The sequence below is a fragment of the Aspergillus mulundensis genome, assembly GCF_003369625.1.
Source record: "Aspergillus mulundensis strain DSM 5745 chromosome Unknown scaffold_16, whole genome shotgun sequence".
NCBI classification, from domain to species: domain Eukaryota; kingdom Fungi; phylum Ascomycota; class Eurotiomycetes; order Eurotiales; family Aspergillaceae; genus Aspergillus; species Aspergillus mulundensis.
The window spans coordinates 389,046-409,306 of record NW_020797904.1 but is presented as its reverse complement, the minus strand read 5'-3'; the positions used below and the strand labels follow the sequence as shown (position 1 = coordinate 409,306).

General features: G+C 45.2%; 6 protein-coding genes across 6 annotated transcripts; 2 read left to right on the top strand and 4 right to left on the bottom strand.

Annotated features, from left to right (window-relative positions):
• Positions 1 to 205: 205 nt before the first annotated feature.
• DSM5745_10704 (Aconitase dehydratase large subunit, alpha subdomain 1) lies at positions 206 to 3,513 on the bottom strand (the record flags this gene model as incomplete). Its single annotated transcript, XM_026752720.1, has 4 exons — positions 206 to 519; positions 578 to 684; positions 732 to 851; positions 908 to 3,513. 4 exons carry the CDS (start codon positions 3,511 to 3,513, stop codon positions 206 to 208), a joined length of 3,147 nt encoding a protein of 1,048 aa, XP_026598738.1.
• A 282-nt stretch (positions 3,514 to 3,795) lies between these two features.
• Positions 3,796 to 5,688, bottom strand: DSM5745_10703 (Pyruvate carboxyltransferase; the record flags this gene model as incomplete). The annotated part of the gene is made up of 4 exons (XM_026752719.1): positions 3,796 to 3,867; positions 3,924 to 5,426; positions 5,479 to 5,623; positions 5,681 to 5,688. The coding sequence occupies 4 exons, from the start codon at positions 5,686 to 5,688 to the stop codon at positions 3,796 to 3,798; spliced, it is 1,728 nt and encodes a 575-aa protein (XP_026598737.1).
• A 1,161-nt stretch (positions 5,689 to 6,849) lies between these two features.
• Positions 6,850 to 7,948, top strand: DSM5745_10702 (Oxoglutarate dioxygenase; the record flags this gene model as incomplete). The annotated part of the gene is made up of 3 exons (XM_026752718.1): positions 6,850 to 7,011; positions 7,081 to 7,242; positions 7,295 to 7,948. The coding sequence occupies 3 exons, from the start codon at positions 6,850 to 6,852 to the stop codon at positions 7,946 to 7,948; spliced, it is 978 nt and encodes a 325-aa protein (XP_026598736.1).
• Positions 7,949 to 16,175: 8,227 nt separating this feature from the next.
• On the bottom strand, positions 16,176 to 17,250 carry DSM5745_10701 (uncharacterized protein; the record flags this gene model as incomplete). Its single annotated transcript, XM_026752717.1, has 2 exons — positions 16,176 to 17,045; positions 17,098 to 17,250. The coding sequence occupies 2 exons, from the start codon at positions 17,248 to 17,250 to the stop codon at positions 16,176 to 16,178; spliced, it is 1,023 nt and encodes a 340-aa protein (XP_026598735.1).
• A 14-nt stretch (positions 17,251 to 17,264) lies between these two features.
• On the bottom strand, positions 17,265 to 17,629 carry DSM5745_10700 (uncharacterized protein; the record flags this gene model as incomplete). Its single annotated transcript, XM_026752716.1, has 2 exons — positions 17,265 to 17,441; positions 17,501 to 17,629. The coding sequence occupies 2 exons, from the start codon at positions 17,627 to 17,629 to the stop codon at positions 17,265 to 17,267; spliced, it is 306 nt and encodes a 101-aa protein (XP_026598734.1).
• Positions 17,630 to 18,106: 477 nt separating this feature from the next.
• DSM5745_10699 (phosphotransferase family protein) lies at positions 18,107 to 19,402 on the top strand (the record flags this gene model as incomplete). Its single annotated transcript, XM_026752715.1, has 1 exon — positions 18,107 to 19,402. One exon carries the CDS (start codon positions 18,107 to 18,109, stop codon positions 19,400 to 19,402), a length of 1,296 nt encoding a protein of 431 aa, XP_026598733.1.
• Positions 19,403 to 20,261: the final 859 nt, after the last annotated feature.

Genomic DNA, 20,261 nt, shown 5'->3' with positions numbered 1-20,261 from the left:
TCACTTACTTCATCGAGATCGAGGTACTGAGGTGCTTCCAGCAACGTACTTTGAAGAAAGGAATGTAGGCAAACAGAAGGCTACTCGGGAAATATATACCACACTCTATAGCCCTAACTAAGGTCAACTGGAAATACCACCTAGGTAAGTCTCTAGCTGCCACCTGCACGTCCCCCTGTGCCTATTCTGCATGCAACTCTGTATATCACCACTCCAGTCCACCAGACAAACCCTTCGCAGGCGCCTTAGGCCTCTCCCCCCTGCTAGTATTCGCCCTGGCAATTCCCCGAAACACCGCGCGCCCGAACCGGCTGTACAGAGGAAGCACACCCCCAGCTTCAAGCAGCGTCTTCTCCATCTCCGACTGCTGGTACGCAAACGCCTGGTCGAGTCCGTCGATGCGTACGATTTTCTTTTCACGGTCAATAATCACAACGGAATCTTCCTGCACGTGGGCGTAGAAGGCGTCGTCTTGGAGTGTGATGCTGAAAAGGCCCATGTTCAGCTGATTTCTGTCATCTGCATTATACAATCGGCATTAGCCAAGCACTCCCATGGTTTTTCAAGTAGAACCCACATATAAACGCAAAGCTCGGCGCAATAACCGCCTCGATGCCGGCGCCCTGCAAAGCCCTAACTGCGTCTTCGCGCGACGACCCACTGCCGAATCCGCGGTCCGCGACGCTGAGTAGTCAGCCTGAGATACATCACTATTCAATAGATAGACAAACATGATCTTTGCTCCATCCTTTGCTCTTTGGCGAAATTCGGGGCGGTAGTATTGGAAGCAATGGCTGCCCAGGTCGGCATTGTCGACGCCTGGGACGAACTCGGCGGGGATGATGGCGTCCCTAAACATAATATAAGAGGTTAGACCGTTCTATTGTGGATAGGTAGGATGGCATACGTATCGACATTCTCACCGAACCTCTGCACTCTCGACTGCAGAATCTGCTCAGAGCTACCTCTGGTACTTCGAGTAGAGGGAGAGGCCTCCGTTCCACCCCCAGCATTCTCCGACTCGTCGAAGCTCTCTGCTACGAGAACAGGCTCAGGCTCGCTGATGGTTGGAGCCAATGCCACGGCCACCTTCTGCCTGCCCAGGATCCTGTCCAGCCTCGCCTTGTCGATCTGGCCGAGCAGCGGCCGAGGATCAGCAACAGCCATGCCGAAGCTCGACGCCGCAACGACCGCCGCACAGGTGACATGCCCGATACTGCCCTTGCCCATGCGGTTGCGGAAGTTGCGGTTCTGCGACGACAGCCACACCTCGCCTTCCAAGGCGACGTCCACGTCGTTGATGCCCACGCAGTACGAGCACCCGGGTGCCCCGATGTCAAACCCAGCTGCTCGGTAGATGTCCAACAGGCCGTGGCGCTCTAGGTTCTTGATAATGCTCAGACTCCCCGGCGTGACTCGTCTGCGTCCAGAAACAGGAACGAGCCCCGAGCGCAGGCCCGCATCCAGCACCAGCGCCGCGGTAATCAGGTCTTCCTCTGTCGTAGTACACGCCCCTATAAAGCACCCGTCCAGCCTCATACCCTCCTTCTCACTCACCGGCACCACATCGTCCGGATTCGGATGCAGCGCAACCGTCCACTCCACCTCGCCCAGATCCACCGCGCGCACCTCCGCATACTCCGCCCCCGCGTCCGCCCGGAAATACAAACCGCCCCGATGCTCGCCATGCGGCCGATCGCCAATCCAGGCCGCCGTCCTCTCATCGCCCTCAAAGCACGCCCCCATGCCGCCAAACTCCGTCGTCATATTCGCGATCGCGAACCGCGCGTCCATCGACAACTCAGACAGCCCGGGACCCCCGTACTCGACGGCGCGCTGGAACGCAATCGTGTTCCGCTTGAACAGGCGGAGAATATGCAGGATCACGTCCTTCCCGCTGATCCCGAACCCCAGCCTGCCCTCGAAGTTGATCCGGCACACCTCAGGCACCCGGAACCACGTCTCCCCTGTCACCATGGGCATCACCACATCCGCGGCACCGAGACCAACCGCCAGCGCACCCACACACCCCGCCGAGCACGTGTGCGAGTCCGCGCCCACAACAATCTGGCCAGGGAGCGCTCTATCGCGCGTGAAGTCCGTGTGCAGGATACTCGTGTTGGCGGGGACGAAGTCGACGAGTTTGGCTTCGCGGCGGAAGGCCTCGGCTTTCTCGATGAGGCCGCGCTGCCGCGGGAGGTGGTTGGTGCGCGGGTCGAGCGTGTGGTCGAGGGCTAGCCACGTTCTGTCGGTGCGGTGGAGCTTGGGGCGCCCCATGGCGGCGTACGTCTTTTCCATCCCGGCCCAGAGGATCTCCGAGGTTAGGGTCCAGGAGACGGCTGCGCAGATGATCTCGCCGGGTTGGATGGTGGGGGTGGTGAGTCCGACGGCGGCGTGGGTCAGGATCTTTTCGATTACGGACATTGGGCGGGGGCGGGGGGCGTTATGGAGATGGGATGTGTGGGGATTGTGTTGAGGGGGTTCGGGGCTGGGAAGAGCTCGGGCTGCTTCGAGATAGGTGTCTAGGTGCTGTGTGAATGTCTGCATGAACTCGTGTGGGCTGGCTGTGCCGCCGGCGCTGGGAGTCCGCATGTTCGAGCCGAGGAGTTCGACGGGGTCTAGAGTTCGACGTATGGCCTTGGTTATTGCGGCTGCTTCTGCGTGAAGCCCTAGAGAGAGGTCGAGCATGAGGCTGATGGCGGGGAGGATGCAGGTGGCCTCTTCATGGGCTGTGCTGAAGTCTCCAGCCTTGAACACCCCCCGGCTGAGGCTAGAGTCCGCTTGGTCGCTCCTCTGAGACAACGAGATAGTGGCAGAGGGCAGTAGATCATTGAATTCCACAATATTGCGAACCTTCTCCGCGAGGCTCGCTCCGGTTCGGCTGATGACAATCCCGTTTAGCTGCGTTGGTCGGGAATCAACCAGTGCAGCAGCGACATCAACGGGAACGGAATCAATCGGGACGCGGGAAAAGTGCTTCTGCAGGACCTCACTGGCAACGGTGTTCCACAGTGAGGTGGACGCGTCGACGACATGCACGGCCTTGGGTGGCTGGAACCGCATGGCGTGTTCTCCGGCCCAGCGGGCTATCCGTTCGATCATGTCACGAGAGTCACGTTCTCCCCTCTGCCCACTGACGAAGGTGATATCGAGGTTCCTGAGATTGACGCTCTCGGTTGGACCGTCCTCGCGGAGAAGAGCAGTACTTGGGATCGAGACGGGTTGAATGGTGGCAGAAGCGTCAAGCTCCTTGGATAAAGCCATAGATATGCTGTCCTCGGCATCATGTCCGCAGAGCAGGATGGCATCCGAGTCTAGGCATGCTTGCAGTGTCTCTGATCCGGAGCCACAGCGGTGTTCTGAAACCACAAAGCGGATTCCCGGGCGGGCGTCTTGGATCAGGCTCAGGACTTCTCGGACATGAGAGGCCTTCTCTCGGCTAACCCTATCTTCTGGTGCTACCAACAGGGCTACCTTGAACATGCGCGGTGTCTGCATTTCTGAACGAGCCATTTTCTCGGGGTGGAGGCAGATGGATGGGATGACAGGAGACCGCGGACGGCCGGAAGGCCCAATATATAGCTGCTGCGAGCGACATCGGACGTGTTGAACAGGTTGGATGCATTCCATACGACTACTGCTCCACCTTTGTGTGATACGCTGACGAGTCACCGAAGAGAACCCTGTACTTTGGTTATTGTCTACACAGTAATGGATGTGTATATTCTCCTCTAAGAATAGAATCGGGTGGAGCATCTATCTGCGAACTGTCTAGCTCTTCACTCCTGTGGTGGATCACGACATGACCTGCACAATCGGCAAGAGTCTCATGAATTGACGGTCGGCCGGCAGGTCTTCCTGCAGATCCTGCTCCAGTCAGTACGTATTCGCAGCAGTGGAAGAGAGCATTGGAGGAAACATACCAAAGCAGAAGATAGACAGGCCAATGCCACCGCAAGATCTCCACGCTCCGCTGCCCTCGCCCGCCAGCGACCCCTGCACTTGACCAGGGCCATGACAAGTGCCGCCTGCCCGTCTGGCTGAATACGTCTCTGCACCGTCTCAAACTCCAGATTCAGCCCGGCCAGCGAAGAAAACGCAAAGGAAACCGCATCGGCCGCGTCCTCGCCGCTAGCCCTAACTTCCCGCGGCCGCCCTCGGACAAGGACAATCGCCTCGACCGTCACTCGTCCCCCGTCTTCCTTGGGCGAGACCTCACACGCAACAATACGCACATCCTTCTCAAGCACAGCATAATGCCGAAAGAACGACTGCGTGATCTCCGCCTCCGTCAGCCACCTCCCCACACCCTCCGACTCAGCCTTGACGACCTTGGAAAACACCACCTGGAACTCCTTGGGCAGCTCCAGATCCAGCGTCCGCTGCAAAACCCACGCCACGCCCCCCTTCCCACTCTGCGAGTTCACGCGGATCACAGCCTCGTACGTCGCCCCGATATCCGCCGGGTCGATGGGCAGATACGGCACTTTCCACAGCGCCCTCCCCGTCCCATCGCCAGGCCCCCTCCACTTCTTAAACCCCTTGTTGATCGCATCCTGGTGAGACCCGCTATACGCCATGAACACCGAGTCCCCCGCGTACGGCGCCCGCATGTGCACGGGGATGTGCGTGATCTGTTCAACCGCTGCCCGGATGCGCGGGAGGTCGGAGAAGTCCAGCCCTGGATCCACGCCCTGGCTGTACAGGTTCAGCGCGAGCGTGACGAGATCGACGTTCCCCGTGCGCTCGCCGTTGCCAAACAGACACCCCTCCACCCTCGTCGCGCCAGCAAGCTGGCCGAGCTCTGCAGCGGCAACGGCAGAACCCCGGTCGTTGTGCGGGTGCAGCGAGACAACCACGTCTGTGCTCTGTGCGAACGCCCGCGCGAAGATCTCGACCTGGTCGGCGTAGGTGTTTGGCGTGCAGCGCTCCACTGTGGCAGGGAGGTTCAGGATCATGGGGATCTCGGCTGGGCCCCACGCGTCTTTGACGGCTTTGCAGAGCGCAATTGCGTACTCGCTCTCTGTATCTGAGAACGCCTCGGGGCTGAACATCAGATTCCAGCTCGTGCCTTGTTGCGCCGGATCATCTTTCGTGATGGCGCGCGTATACCGCACGCAGTCCACGGCCGTGCGGAGGACCTCCTCCCGTGAAGATGCAAACATCGTCTCGATGAAGGTATCGCTTGACGCGATATACAGGCTGATAATCGCCTTCTTGGCACCGGTTACGCTGTCGACGGTGCGCCGGATGTGCTCTCTCCGGCAGGGGGAGAGGACCTGCAGCCAGACGTCGTCGGGCGCGGAGGCGACGACGCGGCGGGTGAATGCGAACTCGGTCTCTGAGGCGCTGGGGAAGGAGATGTCGATTTCTTTGAAGCCTGTGGCTAGGAGGAGCTGGAAGTAGGACCATTTTTGCTCGATGTTCTGGTTCTGTTAGGGCTATACTTGGCTTTGGGGTGGAGAGCTGGGGACGGACCATTGGGCAGGCGAGGGCTTGGTTTCCATCTCGCAGGTCCGTTGCGAGCCAGCGAGGGGCTTTGGTGAGTCTTCTCGATGGCCATGTCCTGTCGGGCAGGTCTGGGGGGATGAAGGGCTCATATTTCTCGGAGGGATTGCGGAGCCTATGCAGTCAGTTAGGGTCCACGGGTGCTGGGACATGAACATTAGGGTTGTCATACATGGGCATTTTATCTTTGCGACAATGCACCTGAAGTGACTTGCGATTGTCCTCGCATCAGGCCATACACTTCACTTTAAGACCTCGGATTCCCCCCATCCTGGAATCAATACCCCTCACACGTGTGCAACAGACACATTGGAATTGTCCGAAACCGCCATCTTCAGTCTCTGCTTATCTGCACAGCCCCGGGCTAGTCGAAGCTTTTACCCCTTCGGTGTCCTTGCAGTCTATCCCTGTCCGTCAACTCAGCTCGGGCGCCTTACGCGGGGATAATACTCTACCCCTGCACAGATATACGTTCTTAGTGGTGGATCATTGCAGTTAATCTAGTTGCTCGGCAGTGCGGCACACCGTCAGCCGCATTGCCAAATCCTCCATTGGTGTGCCCCTTCTGCAGGCCTCTTGGCGCTGACGAGTCGACGAGTTTAATATCTCCGAGGTCCTATCTGTAATATCTATGGTAGGGCAGTCAGCTGAATCATCCATTGTAGTGCGTTCCTTAGCCAGCTTACAGACACGTCTAGCCTCCTGTCTTTCCTAGTGCTGATGTGCATATCCCACTACGTATTGCAGATAGTGCTGTGTCAGACGTAGGTCAGCTCCACGCTCCCGCAAATAACGTGCGTGTCCCAGCTGCAGGATGTGATTGACTCCGGATCGACTTCTCATTCAGGCAGTGGCCATCCCGAGCTGAACCCCTTGTTAGCTACAGCCGCTCGTCCAACGGCTATGCAGCCCGCTGCGTATCTAACTACCCCTATAGGATATGTGCAGCCCGAGCTGAACATCCTGGTCCTATACCAGGCAAAGTGCGAGGTGAACTCCCAGCTCTCATAGGGTATGCATCTGTATCCTGCCTGAATATCCACAATTACTACAAAAGGCGAGATGCGTCCGATATTCGGGGTCTGACAATCCAAGACCAGAAGGAGATATAGCTTGACGTGGGGCTCTGTGAGGAGGCTCCAGTCCAAGGGGCGAAGCAAGCAAATTCAAGAGAGAGGGACCAGCCAAGCGTAAGACATACCTTTCGTGGTCTCCGGCGCTATCACGGCATCAGGCAATGCATAAGGCCGTTGCTCTATAAGCCGCCTCTGCTCCCGACCATTTGCTCATCTGCCCAGTGCCTACCATCCCATACCTAGGACTGACACTGCCAGCAACACCATGACCATCCCCGTTCTCGACGCGTCTGCCCTTTCCAATGGCACGGCCGAGCAACGCGCCGAGTTCGCAGCCAAGCTCCTCGACAGCTTGACGACGTACGGGTTCGCGAAGCTGGTGAACCACACTGTCCCTGTCCCGCTGGTCCAGGAGACATTTGACCAGGTACGCCCTTGCATGGAATTACCTACACCATACAGTACCAGTATCTAACAGTGAGCCATGGCTGGCCAGATAAAACGCTTCTTCAAACTCCCATACAACGTGAAACTCCCCCTCCGCAACGACCCCAAGCAAGGCCAGCAGCGCGGATGGAGCGTCCCGGGCGAGGAGAAGACGTGGTGGCTCGAGAGCAACACGGGGGACGTCAAGGAGCCGACCTTCAGCGATAACAAGGTGCGTCCTGCCGTTAAGTTTCCATTTCATCTCCCTCTAACACATGGTAAAGGAGAGCTTCGACTGCGGGCACCCAGGCGACAAAATCTTCCCGAACAAGTGGCCCGCGGAGCACGACCTCCCAGGCTACAGGGACACAATGGAGCGCTTCTTCTTCAGCTGCGGGGCCCTGACGCTCGACCTTCTCGACGCACTAGGCTGCGCACTGGATCTAGGCGAGATCTTCACGGCGCGGTGCACGAACGAGGCGAGCACGATCCGCATCAACCACTTCCCGCCCATTGATCGGGCGACGCTGGACGCGGGCAAGATCAGCCGCATCTGGCCGCACAAGGACTTCGGGATCATCAGCCTTGTCTTTCCGGATGTCACGCCGGGGCTGGAGTACGAGGATCGTCGGAACCCGGGGACGTTTGTGCCCATGCCGTATGGGTCGGAGGAGGAGGTTGTTGTGATTGTGAGTGAGACGATGCAGCGCTGGACGAATGGGGGGATTCCGGGGGGGCTGCATCGGGTTACCAGGCCCAGGGAGTGTGTCGGGGAGACGGTGCCCGAGCGCTGGAGTCTGGTGTACTTTAACAAGGCGGATCGGGGGGTTAATGTTGGGCCGTTGAGGGAGTTTTTGGATGGGCAGGAGGCGGTTTATGAGGATTTGACGGCGCTGGAGTATCAGACGTTAAGGAATGCGGCGCATTATCCGGGGTGATGGAGTACGTTCGACATGTACCATGGGGTATGCATAGATGGATCGATACTGCATATGCAGTGTAGCTACAGCTCTGGCATCACGCTTATACGGAGACAGCCGATTAAGATTGTTAAATTTGGAGAACGACTTAACTTTCTCTGCCATAAACTTCCAGTCTTGGGCATCTATTGAGGCCATAGGTGTACCAGTTGCTGTTGGAACAAGTAGTAGTAGTAGTAGTAGTAATATTTAACGCCCCGGGGATCGCTAGGCGTGCGCCTAATATTCTAGACCTCCCTTGGGGTATGGGGGCGTGCCACTACTAGGTAAGTAGCTTATTTAAATAGGTTTATATATATATATAAAAAGGCTTTTTATTTTAAAGGGTAACTTTTGCTAAAGCTTATAGGCTAGGCGCTTATTTTCTATTTATTATTTTAATATATAATTATTAGCAGGTATTATTTATTATATACTTAAAAAATTAATTATAGTAGTTTATAGGGTCTAGCTTTTATATAAAAAAAAATATACTAGGTAAATTAATTATATTAAAAAAAAAATTTAAAAAAAAAAATATAATATAAAAAAAAATTATTTAATATTAAATTAAATAATTTTAGTATAAGGGCTATTAAAGCACAAGAAACCCTAATATAAATAAATAAATTTATAAAAATTTATAATTTTAAGTAAAAATATAAAGCCCTTAAGCTTTAATTTATAAAAATATTTTAAAATTTTAATTTTAATTATTAATAATATTATAAGGTGCTAGGGCTATTATAAAAAATATTATTTAAAATAATAATAAAAAATTAAGTGTTTAAGGCTTTTATTTTTTTATAAAAATAAATAAGCTTAATATTTTTATATTAAAAGTATTTATAATATTATTTAAAATTTTTATATAAAAACTTAAGTGCTAGCTAATAATATAAAACTAATTATTTTAATATTAATTTTAATTATACCTTAATCTAGTAAAATTTTAGCTTTATAATAAGTTATTACTTATACTAAGTAAATAATTTTATTAAAATATTTTTTTATTATTTAGCTTAAGCCACGCGGTATATTTACTTATATAAGTTATATATTTTACTTATAATAGGTTATACTTTTAAAAAATTAATATTTAAAAGTTATACTTTTATAAAAGCTATTTTATTAGCTAGCTTGTTAGCTAGCTTATTCCCCTTAATATTTATATAACTAAAAAATTATTATAAGTAAACTATATGCTAGTTTATAAGTTAATATAATATTTAAAAAGCCTAATTTAAAAATAATAAAGGCTACCCGCGCGTGTATTAAATTACTAAAATATTATTAATATAAAGCTAATAGTAAGGTGCTTTTAAAAGCTTTTTAATTATAGCCTTTAATTTTTAAAGTATATTAATAACTTTAGTATTATATATATAAAATTAAGTATTAATTATTAATAATTTCTATGCTTAAAGGTATTATTTATAATAAATTATATAACTATAGCCTACGTAATATACTTTTTAATATATTTATTTTAAATTATTATTAAAAATTACTACCTTTACTAAAAATAATATTTATTATTATTACCTAAATTTTTTTATGGCTAGTTTCTTGGCCTTATTTTTAGTAAGGTTTTTTAAATATTTTTAAAAATAATAAAAATACGCTAAAACTAGCCTAAGTATTTTTAAAAAAAAAGCTTTTATTATTTATATCTTTATTTTAGGTTTTTACCTTAAGCTAGCGCCCTAGCCTTATAAAATTTTTAGTAATATTATATACTTTATTAGCAGGTTTTAGCTATTAACTAGCCTTAGCCTTAAGGTAAAATATAATTATACTTTTTTTAATATTACCACCGCGGAAAAAAGCCTAGTATTTTTAAAAAAGGTTATTATAAATATTATTTAAAAAACTAGAAGTATACCGCGAGTGGCTAGTATTAAAATTTTTTTAATTATTTTAATATATTAGCCTAGTTAGGCGCTAACTTTTAAATTTTATATATATTTTTTAAGTTTAGTTTTACTATTATACCATGCTTTTATATTATATAAAAAGCTAAAAATAATATAAATAATAATTACCTTATAAAAAAAATTCGCGGGCGGATTATATATTATATATACTAAATTATAAATATATTAGGCTATTATATAGGCTTTAATAACTTACTTAATAATATACTAGTATTAAAAAAATTATTTATTAAAAAAAATACCTAGTTAATATAACATAGGCTATTTTTAGCCTAGTATTATAATAATAAGCATAATTATTAGCTAGTTATTAATTATTAGTAAGGGTAATTTACCATGCTATTTTTAAGTAATATATAATATTTTTAATTTTTTAGGCGTAAAAATTATTTTATTTTATTTTTTTTAAGCTAGCATGCTATAAATATTTTTTACTAAAAGTTTATAATTTATATAAAAAAAGTTATTTATATAATTAAAGTAAAAGTTATTTATATAGCTAAAGCGCAGGATTAAGTTTACTAGTAATAATTTAATAATATATAATAAAAATAATACTAAAAAAAAGACAAGCCTTATAATATATTATAATATACTAGGTATATTATTATTATAATAAATTTTAGGCATACTTTTATACTTTATTTATTAAAAAAACTTATAATTAAGGCTAAAAGTATACAAGGCTAGCCTTGCTTTATTATTTATTAAAATAAGTATTATAATAAAATAATATTAAAAGTATTTAAAATATTTATAATAATTATAATAACCTTTTAATTTTATAAAAGTGCTATTTTTATATTATAAGTAAAAAAGGTTATTAAGTTTATAGCTAAGTGCTTAAGTAAAGTATTATATTATTATAAACTTAGTACCCCTTATACTAGTATAATAAAAATAACATAATATATTATAATTTATTTAAGTTTTTTTTTAATACTAAAAGTAGTGCTATAAGGCGCTAAAATTAAAATAAAAACTTATTTTTTTTATTACTTTTTAAAAATATTACCACCTCCGCGAGTTTTTATAATAAAAAAAAATATTTTAATTATAAGTATTAATTATATAGCCTGTGTATAACCTACTTAATATATTTTTAATAAGCCTTTAAAATATAAATTATTACCTAGTTTACTTTTAAAAAGGTGCTGCTTATATTAATAATATTTTTTTAACCTTTTTTAATAAGATTTTTTTTAATTAATAAAGGTGCTTATTTTCTTGCTAGTGCTTTAATATTAAAAAATTAAAGTTTAAATTATTATTTATATTAAAATACTTTAATACTACCTTTTATAAAATATTAGCCTTTTTTTATATATTTTTAATTATTTTATTATTTATTAATAATAAAAAAGCCTTAAGCCTAGGCTTTAGCTTATATTATATTATTATTTAATATAGTTTTTAATTATTTTTAATATTATTAATTATTTTAGTTTAGTACGCGTGTTTAGTTTTATAAATTATAACTAAAAAATACTTTTTTTATTTTAGGGTAGGGTTTACTACCCAGGCTTAATAATTTTTTATATATTTAATTAATTACTAGGGGGCACTATGGCTCCCTAGGTTAAAATATTTATTAATTACTTATATAACTTTTATAATAGTATTATTAAAAGATTTAGTATATTAATTTAATATTTTTATATTTTTAAGTTCCCTAGGCTAAAAAAAATATTATTTTATTTTTTATAAGCCTAGCTAGGTACTTAAGCTTATAATTTAATATATTATAATAATACTATTTTAATATTTTTTTCCCACGCCCTAGTATTATAATAACTAAAGTTTAATAATTAAAATTATTATATAACTTGGGTATTACTAGCATGTAAGTAAAAAAAATATTTAAAAAGGTTAAATTAAAAATATAGCTAGCTTTATGCGTGAATATACCTAGTTTATTAATATAATTAATATTATTATTACTAGCCTATTTAATAATTTTACTATTATAATATAGGTTATTTACTCCGGGCTTAAAAATATTATAAGTAATATTAAAATTCTTACTAATTATATAGTTTAGGGTAGGGATTAATATAATTAAATAATTAATTATTTTATAGGTAGTTAGTTTTTAATATATATTTAAAACCTTAATACTATTTATTATAAGTTATAGTATATTTTAATTTTATACTAGGTAATATTATTTAGCATGTAGTATTTTTTTTATAAATATAAATAAATACTTTAGGGCGCTTTTTTAACTAGTTTTTATAATTATTTTAAATATTTACTAGCATGTAATACTTATATATTAAGTAATTTTAAGTTTTTATGCCTATGGTAATTTAGGGCTTTTAAATATAAATAATATTATAGCCTTGCTTATAAGCTAATTATAAAATTATAATATAATTAAATATAAACCTATTTATATTAACCTAATAAATAATAAAATCCTACTATTACTAGGTATTATTTTAATAGTAATTATTATAATTTTTTTAGTACTTTATTATTAAAGCTTAAAAAGGGATTTAGTATTAATTTTTATTACTTAAAATAAAAAAGGTATATTTACGCTAATTAAGGTAAGCAAGATTAATTTAATAAAAAGCTACTTAAAATTTTAATTATTAATAAAGGTATTAAACCGCGGGATATAATAATTAATAATTATTATAAAGCCCTGCTTATTTACCTTTAGTTTTTTTATAATATATTTTTAAGGGTTTTTTTAAAATAAAAATTATTTAATTTTAGCCTAAAGCTAGGTATTAATATTAGCCTAGGTATATATATTTTAATACTAGTAGGTATTATAATAATATATATTATTAAGTTTTTTTTAAATAAGTAAATTAATTTCTTATTTTTACACCTAGGGGTTACTAGGTAATTATTATATTTTATTAACTAGGGGTTTAGGTAATTTGTGTAGTATATAAAATTTTTATAATTTAAATTAATAAAACTTAGGTAATTTATAATTATTATATTATATTATATATAATATATTATATAATTATATTATACTAGGTAATAATATTTTTAGTAGCTAGGGTTATATTAAAAAATTAGCTAGTATTTTTTAATAAGCTAATAATACTTACTTTAATTAAATAAAGTAAAGGCCTTAAGCTACTTTAAAAAAAATATTACTTAAGTAATATACCTAGTATTAAAATTAGGCCTGTGTTTTAAAAAAGTAAGCCTAACTAGCTTTAATCTTATTTAAGCTATAACTTTATTTTAAATTAGCTTAATAGTATTTATTTTACTATTATTATATATTAAAATAATATTAAACACTTTTTATACTATATAATTATATTATTTTTAAAAAATATATATATTAATAACACCTAGGGTATAATAAATTATATTAATTATTTTATTAATTATTAAAAAATTTTTAATAAAAAAATTATTAAAAATAATAGCCTAGCCCGTGCGGGTGGTATTAATTTTAAAAATAATTATAATTATAGTTAAGCCTAGCATGTACTTAGTAAGGGCTTATTAAATAATATATATTTTTAAGCACACTATTAGCTTATTATTAAAAAAAATAATTAATATTTTATAATTATTTTATATTATTAAGGCTATAATAAAGTTATTATATATTAATTAAGTTATTAAAATACTTAAGGGGGCCCCCTTGCCTAAAATAGTATTAATTAAAATAAAAAAATTTACTTTAAAAGGGGTAGGTTAAGCCCTTAAGTTTTTAAGAATTAAACTTATTTTTTTAAGTAATAATTTTATTAAAGGTTATTATAATAATAAGCTAATTATATATATATAAAAAAATATAATTAATATTATTAATATTAGTATAGCCCTTTAAAAAAATAAAATATATAAACTTATTATAAATATTATAAGTAAAGGCTTTTTAATTTTAAGTTTTTTACCTAATTATAAAGTTATTAATAATAATTATAAAGCTTATAAAAACTTTATACTTAATATATACCTAGTACTTTTACTTATTAAGTTAATTATAAAAGGCTTTTATAATTAAGCTAGGTTAAAAAGTTAGCATGCTATTATTTTTAATAATAAAAAAAATAAGCTTGCTAGAACCCTTTTTTTTTACCTTTTTATAATATAAAAGTTAAAAAAAAAAATAAGGGGTTTTATAGCTATATAAAGTTAGCTAAGTTAATACTTATAGGCTAATTAAGGGTACATGCTTTAATTTTAGTTATTATATTATAAAAAGTAATAAAAAAGAAAAAAATAAAGTTAAAAATAAAATTAAAATAGTAGAAATATATATTTATAATAGTTTTAAAGTGTCTAGAGCCCTTATTTAAAGGTACCCCTAGATTGCTAAGAGTTGTAAAGGTGCTGTTGGAACAAGTGAGCCCTAATATAGCACTGCTTAGCTAGGCATCAACAACAATCAAACATAGGCCGTGAATTACTAGCAGTTCATGTGTCAACTGAGCGTCTAATGCCTCGTCAGTGATACTAATGCGATATCCTACCAGCAGCAACGCTAGTCATCATGTGGACTCCAAGGTCCTCAACTGCCAACATTACCCCAAAGGCCAAGATCTGCCAATGGCGGTCGTATTTATTCCGTGTTTATCTATGCACTTGCTCCAGTACTTCTGCGTCCACAATTGTCACAGCACCTACTCCGTACTGTTACCCCGTTTGCCTCCCCCAGGCACCACGAAAGAGGCATAATTAGCGCTGGCCTTGCGCCGCTGCCGCCGCCACTGTGCCACGCGCACATACGGTGTGATCCAGATTACATGCATTGACGGCACACCGTGGTTCTGGTCCTGGGTCTGTAATTAGGAACCCACGACCTGTGCATGGATTTACAGCGGCGCTGATATGGGCGGGACGGGGCCGGCCAGCCTGGGAGGTCTGCGGTGTCAGCTTGTGTAGTGGGTACGGAGACGTGCACCAAAAGTTTCCGCATAGGTGACACAAAAGTCACGTGACTTGTAGCCAATCAGGTCATCCAGTGGTTTTGAGCGTGGCTCGTCATTGGCTACAGGTCACGTGACCTGGAACAGCCACACGCGGAAACTTATGGTGCACGTCTCCGTAGGGGGTATATGACTCGGCAGGTTGGGCTCGGTCTATAAGATGCCTAAAGTGGTAAAGGGGAACTTTCCTAAGCCGGAGGTCAGCAGGGATGTGCCCTATGCAAGCGCCACAAACTTGGCGCGTACCTAAATTACAGGATGAACTGGTCGGGAAGTTGGGCAAATGCGCGGTGAACTGGGCGAAACGTGAGCTCGCATAATCCCTGTACGGAGTATCCATATGGATTGAGCAATGTTTGTTGTTTCCGTAGATTAAAGCTGTGCTGCTGACTGCATGACGGTCCACTATATTAAGCAATAAGCCGGACAACTCCGATTTAGCCGACTAGCCTATTAATAATAATCAGTTGATAATAGAGGTGCGTCCGAGATCGGGCTTACTCCCTTCAACCAACTGACCTGCCATGTGTGCTGGAATTATCTCTTGTCGATGTGGTGGTCACTACCAAGTGTTCTCGCCGAGTCATTGCCCCAAGACTTCGACAGAGAAACATGACAGTGGGCACTCATGTAACGTCCAATGGCCATGAAGAGAATAAAAAGCGCGCCCTTCCCCAGACATGTCTCCACCGCCGCTGCCAATGCAGATCTAACCCAGATGTGGATGGCCAGTGATTGCTCAGCCTATGGCCTTTATTATAGCGTCTCTCGCTGTTTCTTTCTTATTTTCTGACTCTGCCTTGACCCTCCGCTGTGAGCCCCTCTACAAGTCAGTAGAACACCATGGACGACATCTCCAGCTCCCACGCCTCCTCAAACGAGGCCGAAAACGAAAAGGGCATTAATACCTCCGCAACCTCCCTCTCCAATGCCAGCCCCTACCCGCCCATCGACACCGGCAAAGACGCCTGGCTCTTCCTGGCCGCATGCTTCGTCATGGAAGCCCTGGTCTGGGGCTTCGCCTTCACCTACGGCGTCTTCCAGGCGTACTACACCGAAGCAGAGGAATTCAAGAGTTCAAGCAATATCGCCGTGATCGGGACGTGCGCCATGGTACCCCTCCTCTTTTCCACCTCTCAATGACAACTCCCAGCTGATGATTACCTCCGTCAGGGAATAATGTACCTCGACCTCCCCCTCGTCTTCGCCGCCTACCGCTACTGGCCGAAATACCAACGCATCGGGTGCGGCATCGGCGTGCTCACAATGTGTCTGGCCCTCGCCCTCTCCTCGCTCTCCACAAGCACCACCCACCTCATCATCACGCAGGGCATCTTCTACGCCCTCGGCGGCTCAATCGCCTACTCCCCCTGCATCCTGCTCATGGAAGACTGGTTCGACAGACGCAAGGGCTTCGCGTTCGGCGTCATGTGGGCGGGCACCGGGCTGGGCGGCGTCGTCCTCCCCATTGTGATGGAGCAGATGCTGACGCGCTGGGGGTTCCGCACGACGCTGAGAGCATTCGCGACGGCGCTGTTCGTCCTCACCGCGCCGCTGGTGTACTTCGTTAAGCCAAGGGTTCCGCCTGCACGGAACAGGATGCAGCCGCCGATTCCGAACCTGCGCTTCCTCGTGACGCGCACGTTTGCGCTCTTTGAGCTGTGTAATTCCGTCGAGGCGCTCGGATTCTTCCTTCCTAGTATCTATCTCCCCACGTACGCGGGGATGCTCGGCGCATCGAGTAGTCTGCAGGCGTTGACTGTGATCCTGTTCAACGTCGCGTCTGTGATCGGCTGCGTGGTCATGGGCGCCGTCGTCGACAAGCTCGACGTAACGCTGTGCATCCTCGTCTCCACAATCGGATCCTCCATCGGCGTGTTTCTGATCTGGGGGTTCTCGATGTCGCTGGGGCCGCTGTACGTCTTCGCGATCATCTACGGCCTCTTCGCTGGCAGCTACACGAGTACATGGCCCGGCATCATGCGCGACGTCGTGCGCAGGGAGCCCTCGGCCGAGAGCTCGATTGTGTTTGCGTGTCTCGCTGCCGGGCGGGGCGTTGGGAATTTGGTCTCGGGGCCGCTGAGTGAGGCGCTGATTGAGGGGTTGCCGTGGGAGGGCAGTGTAGGCTGGGGTTATGGGAGTGGATATGGCCCGCTGATTGTGTTTACGGGGGTGACGGGCGTGGTCGGCGGTGGGACTTATGTTGCCAGGTTGATGAAGTGGCTTTAGAGGATCCAGTTCAGCATGGGATTACTATGCTGGCACGGTCACTGACGGTGATATTGAGAAACTCGAGGAAGATCCTTGGAAGGCCCTTGGTGCCAGTAAGACGATGTGTTAGGAAAACATTGAGGATGCGAGGCACGTTCCCATAATCTCCCTCCGATGTCCTTGCCAACGAATCAAGTATCCGACGTAGGGCGTCCATCTCGGCGAATTCGATCATTCAAATCTCACGGTATCCCTCAGGGCCTGCCTGATTTCCTCGCCCGTAAGCGGCTCGCTGCGAGAAACCAAGACCGGACCGGCCACTGTTTTGGGGGCGAACTTGCGAAGCGAGGGCGTCTTCGGTTTGAAGTTGACCTGGATCTGCAAGTTCCACTCGTCGTTGCTCGTTATCTGGGAATGGATTCAGTATGGGGTATCTTGAGCAGATACTGGAGGCAAAGAGCACCCACGCCTTGCATGTCGAATCGAAAGTCTAGGTCATGGTACAGCGTGCTCGGCGAGTCCGGGAAGCCCTCCAGCTTCTCGTCGGGGATGCTGTCGATGAAGTCGCTGAGGACCTTCTTCTTGCCGCGGCCCATGGCTTTGAATTGTACGGCGAAGAGGAGGAAAGCGAGGTGTAGTAGGCGACGAAGGAATCGAGATGAAGGAGGCGACGAGGGAATCGAGATGCAGTAGGAAGAACTGAGTCGGACACCAATTGGGAACTTGTGGCCATGGGCCATAACACAAGACGTCCTACATATCGTCAATGTGCTCACTCCAATCGAGGCTTCTCGGCCGTGGTCAGCCTTTGGCCTCGAGTTGGCCTATGGACGTAGCAATGATGCGGGTAGAGGGCGTTCAGCACACCATGATAGGCTTGCAGTATTGGAAGTGGCTTTGAGGTCTCCGAATAGATCATCATGCTGAACTGTGTCTGTGGGAGGGAGTCCAGCTGGACTGTGTTGACACTCCGTCACGTGATCCCCGCCGCACCTTCCTTTTGCATCCATCCAGTCTTCCTTCCTCCATCACCCCTCCATCGACCGACTCGCTTGCAAGCTACCTTTTCCATCATGCCCACCAAACCACGAGACGGCCTTGCCTGGAATGACACCGGGCTGAACAATGTGCCCGTGTGGACTCGGGACCCGAATTTGGACGGCATCGTCAAAACATGCCGCGAGAAGCTGCACACAACCGATGTTTCGGTCTCCTTTTTCGCCCAAGGGGCCTTCAACAAGCTCTATCTCGTCCAGTCAGGCGAGAACAACCCCTCGTACATCATGCGTGTCTCGCTCCCCGTCCATCCGCAAGCCAAAACTCGAGGGGAGGTCACAACGCTGCGCTTTCTCCGAACACATACCGACATCCCCGTTCCAGACGTCCTCGCCTTTGACGACAGCGCAAATAACGAGATCGGCTTCGAGTGGATCCTGATGGAGTGCATGCCCGGCGTATCGCTGTACAAGAAGTGGCGGACGCTGAGCGCCTTTCAAAAAGCCCGTCTCGTGCAGCGGGTCGCCGGATTCCAGTCCCAGCTCATGCGGCATCCCTTCTCCGGCATTGGGACGCTACTCGATACGAGCGAGGAAGTCGGCCAGAAACCGCAGCCAGGCGAGCTCGTTTCAACCTCTTTCTTCGACGGCGCCCACTTCGACCTCGACATCCCCCGTGGGCCGTTCCGCTCGACGCACGACTGGCTTGCGTCGTACCTGCAGATCGCGATCAGTGACCACGCGACAGATAAAAAGGAGGCCGAAGATGAAGAAGATGAAGACGATGTGGCGGACGCCGAGTTCGCTCTGGGCGTCACACGGCAGCTGATTTCCCTACTTCCCAAGATCTTCCCCCCGCTTGTGAACCCCCCGGAGCGCTCGGTTATCATGCATCAGGACCTCTCACTATGCAATATCCTAGTTAACGACCGGGGCGAAATCACCGCCATCGTCGACTGGGAGTGCGTCTCTGCCATGCCACTGTGGATGGCAACCGAGATGCCCAAATTCCTAGACTTGTCGACGCGGGACGAAGAGCCGCGGCGCGACGGCTACGGGGATGAAAGCGACGGAGAGAACGGCGGAGATGGCGGGGACGATGATGACGCGCTGGACAACGAGGGCAAGAACGAGCTCTACTGGATCCATCTGATGGAGTACGAGACCACGCAGCTGAGGGAGCTGTACAACACATCCATGCGCCAGATGAATCCGGGATGGGGCTTGCTCGTCGACGATAGTGCTTTCAGGCAGGACTTCGCTAGGGCGGCCTTCTATTGCGGCTATGGGTTCTCGCTTAAGAAGATCGCCAAATGGGTCGATGCCGTCGAGCAAGGCGAGTATCCGCGACTAATGGATGTTCTGGAGGGGTAGGCGGCCGCTGCAAATGATTGCCCTCGTCGATGGCTTGCCGGGTAATTACCACTTGGCCTAGTGAAGCTGGATGTTGGACCATACGCACTTTATTCTCTTAGCAAGCACAGCTCTCAATCCGCTGGCAATGTTGCCTCTAAACACCCATGTCAACCGTCCTTTCTATGATAAAAACTCGCAGTGTGGTGCTGCCGCTGTACTTGAACTTCCATCTACTTTACTAAAGCCATTTCTTCCTGCATGTGCGTGAGTTGATAGGTAACATCTTGCCGCGGGCCTACTGCCTGGCCGTGGCGGAATCCGCCAGGTAAGGCGGACCACCCGCCAAGGTATGGGCTTCCTCACTCTCCGGAACCCATTGCAACGATATTGGAGATCGCGAGAGATAGCGAACGCGTCTTGCATCTTCGGCGTCGAGGATCGCGGGCTTAGGCTTAGGGATAGGGTTCATTATGAAGAGAATGCTGGGTAGACCGGGGTCTATCAAGCTTCGATATCAGTCCAACCGCCACGGGCGAGCGCCTCTTATATAAGGGAACCCTGCAAGTGCAAGTGAGCCCAACTGGGGTTTGTGATGCTTTTGCCAATGATGGGTAAGTGCTCTTAAACCTGTAAGACGTTGACTCACAGCAGTAGGTCGATGGTGTATAATGAGAAGGTCACGAAGAAGATTGTTTATGGGATGGTCAGTCGAGGGGCCGTGGCGTTGGGGGGATTGGGATAGTCAGGATTTCGTTTGAAGCGGGCTTGGTTGCGTGGAATGCATGTGTACTCCTCCCATGCTCAATGTCGAGTGAGTATGGTAGTAGAGTTAGGGCTTGCGTTTTTTGGCCGCCTACCATACCATACCTAGGCACCA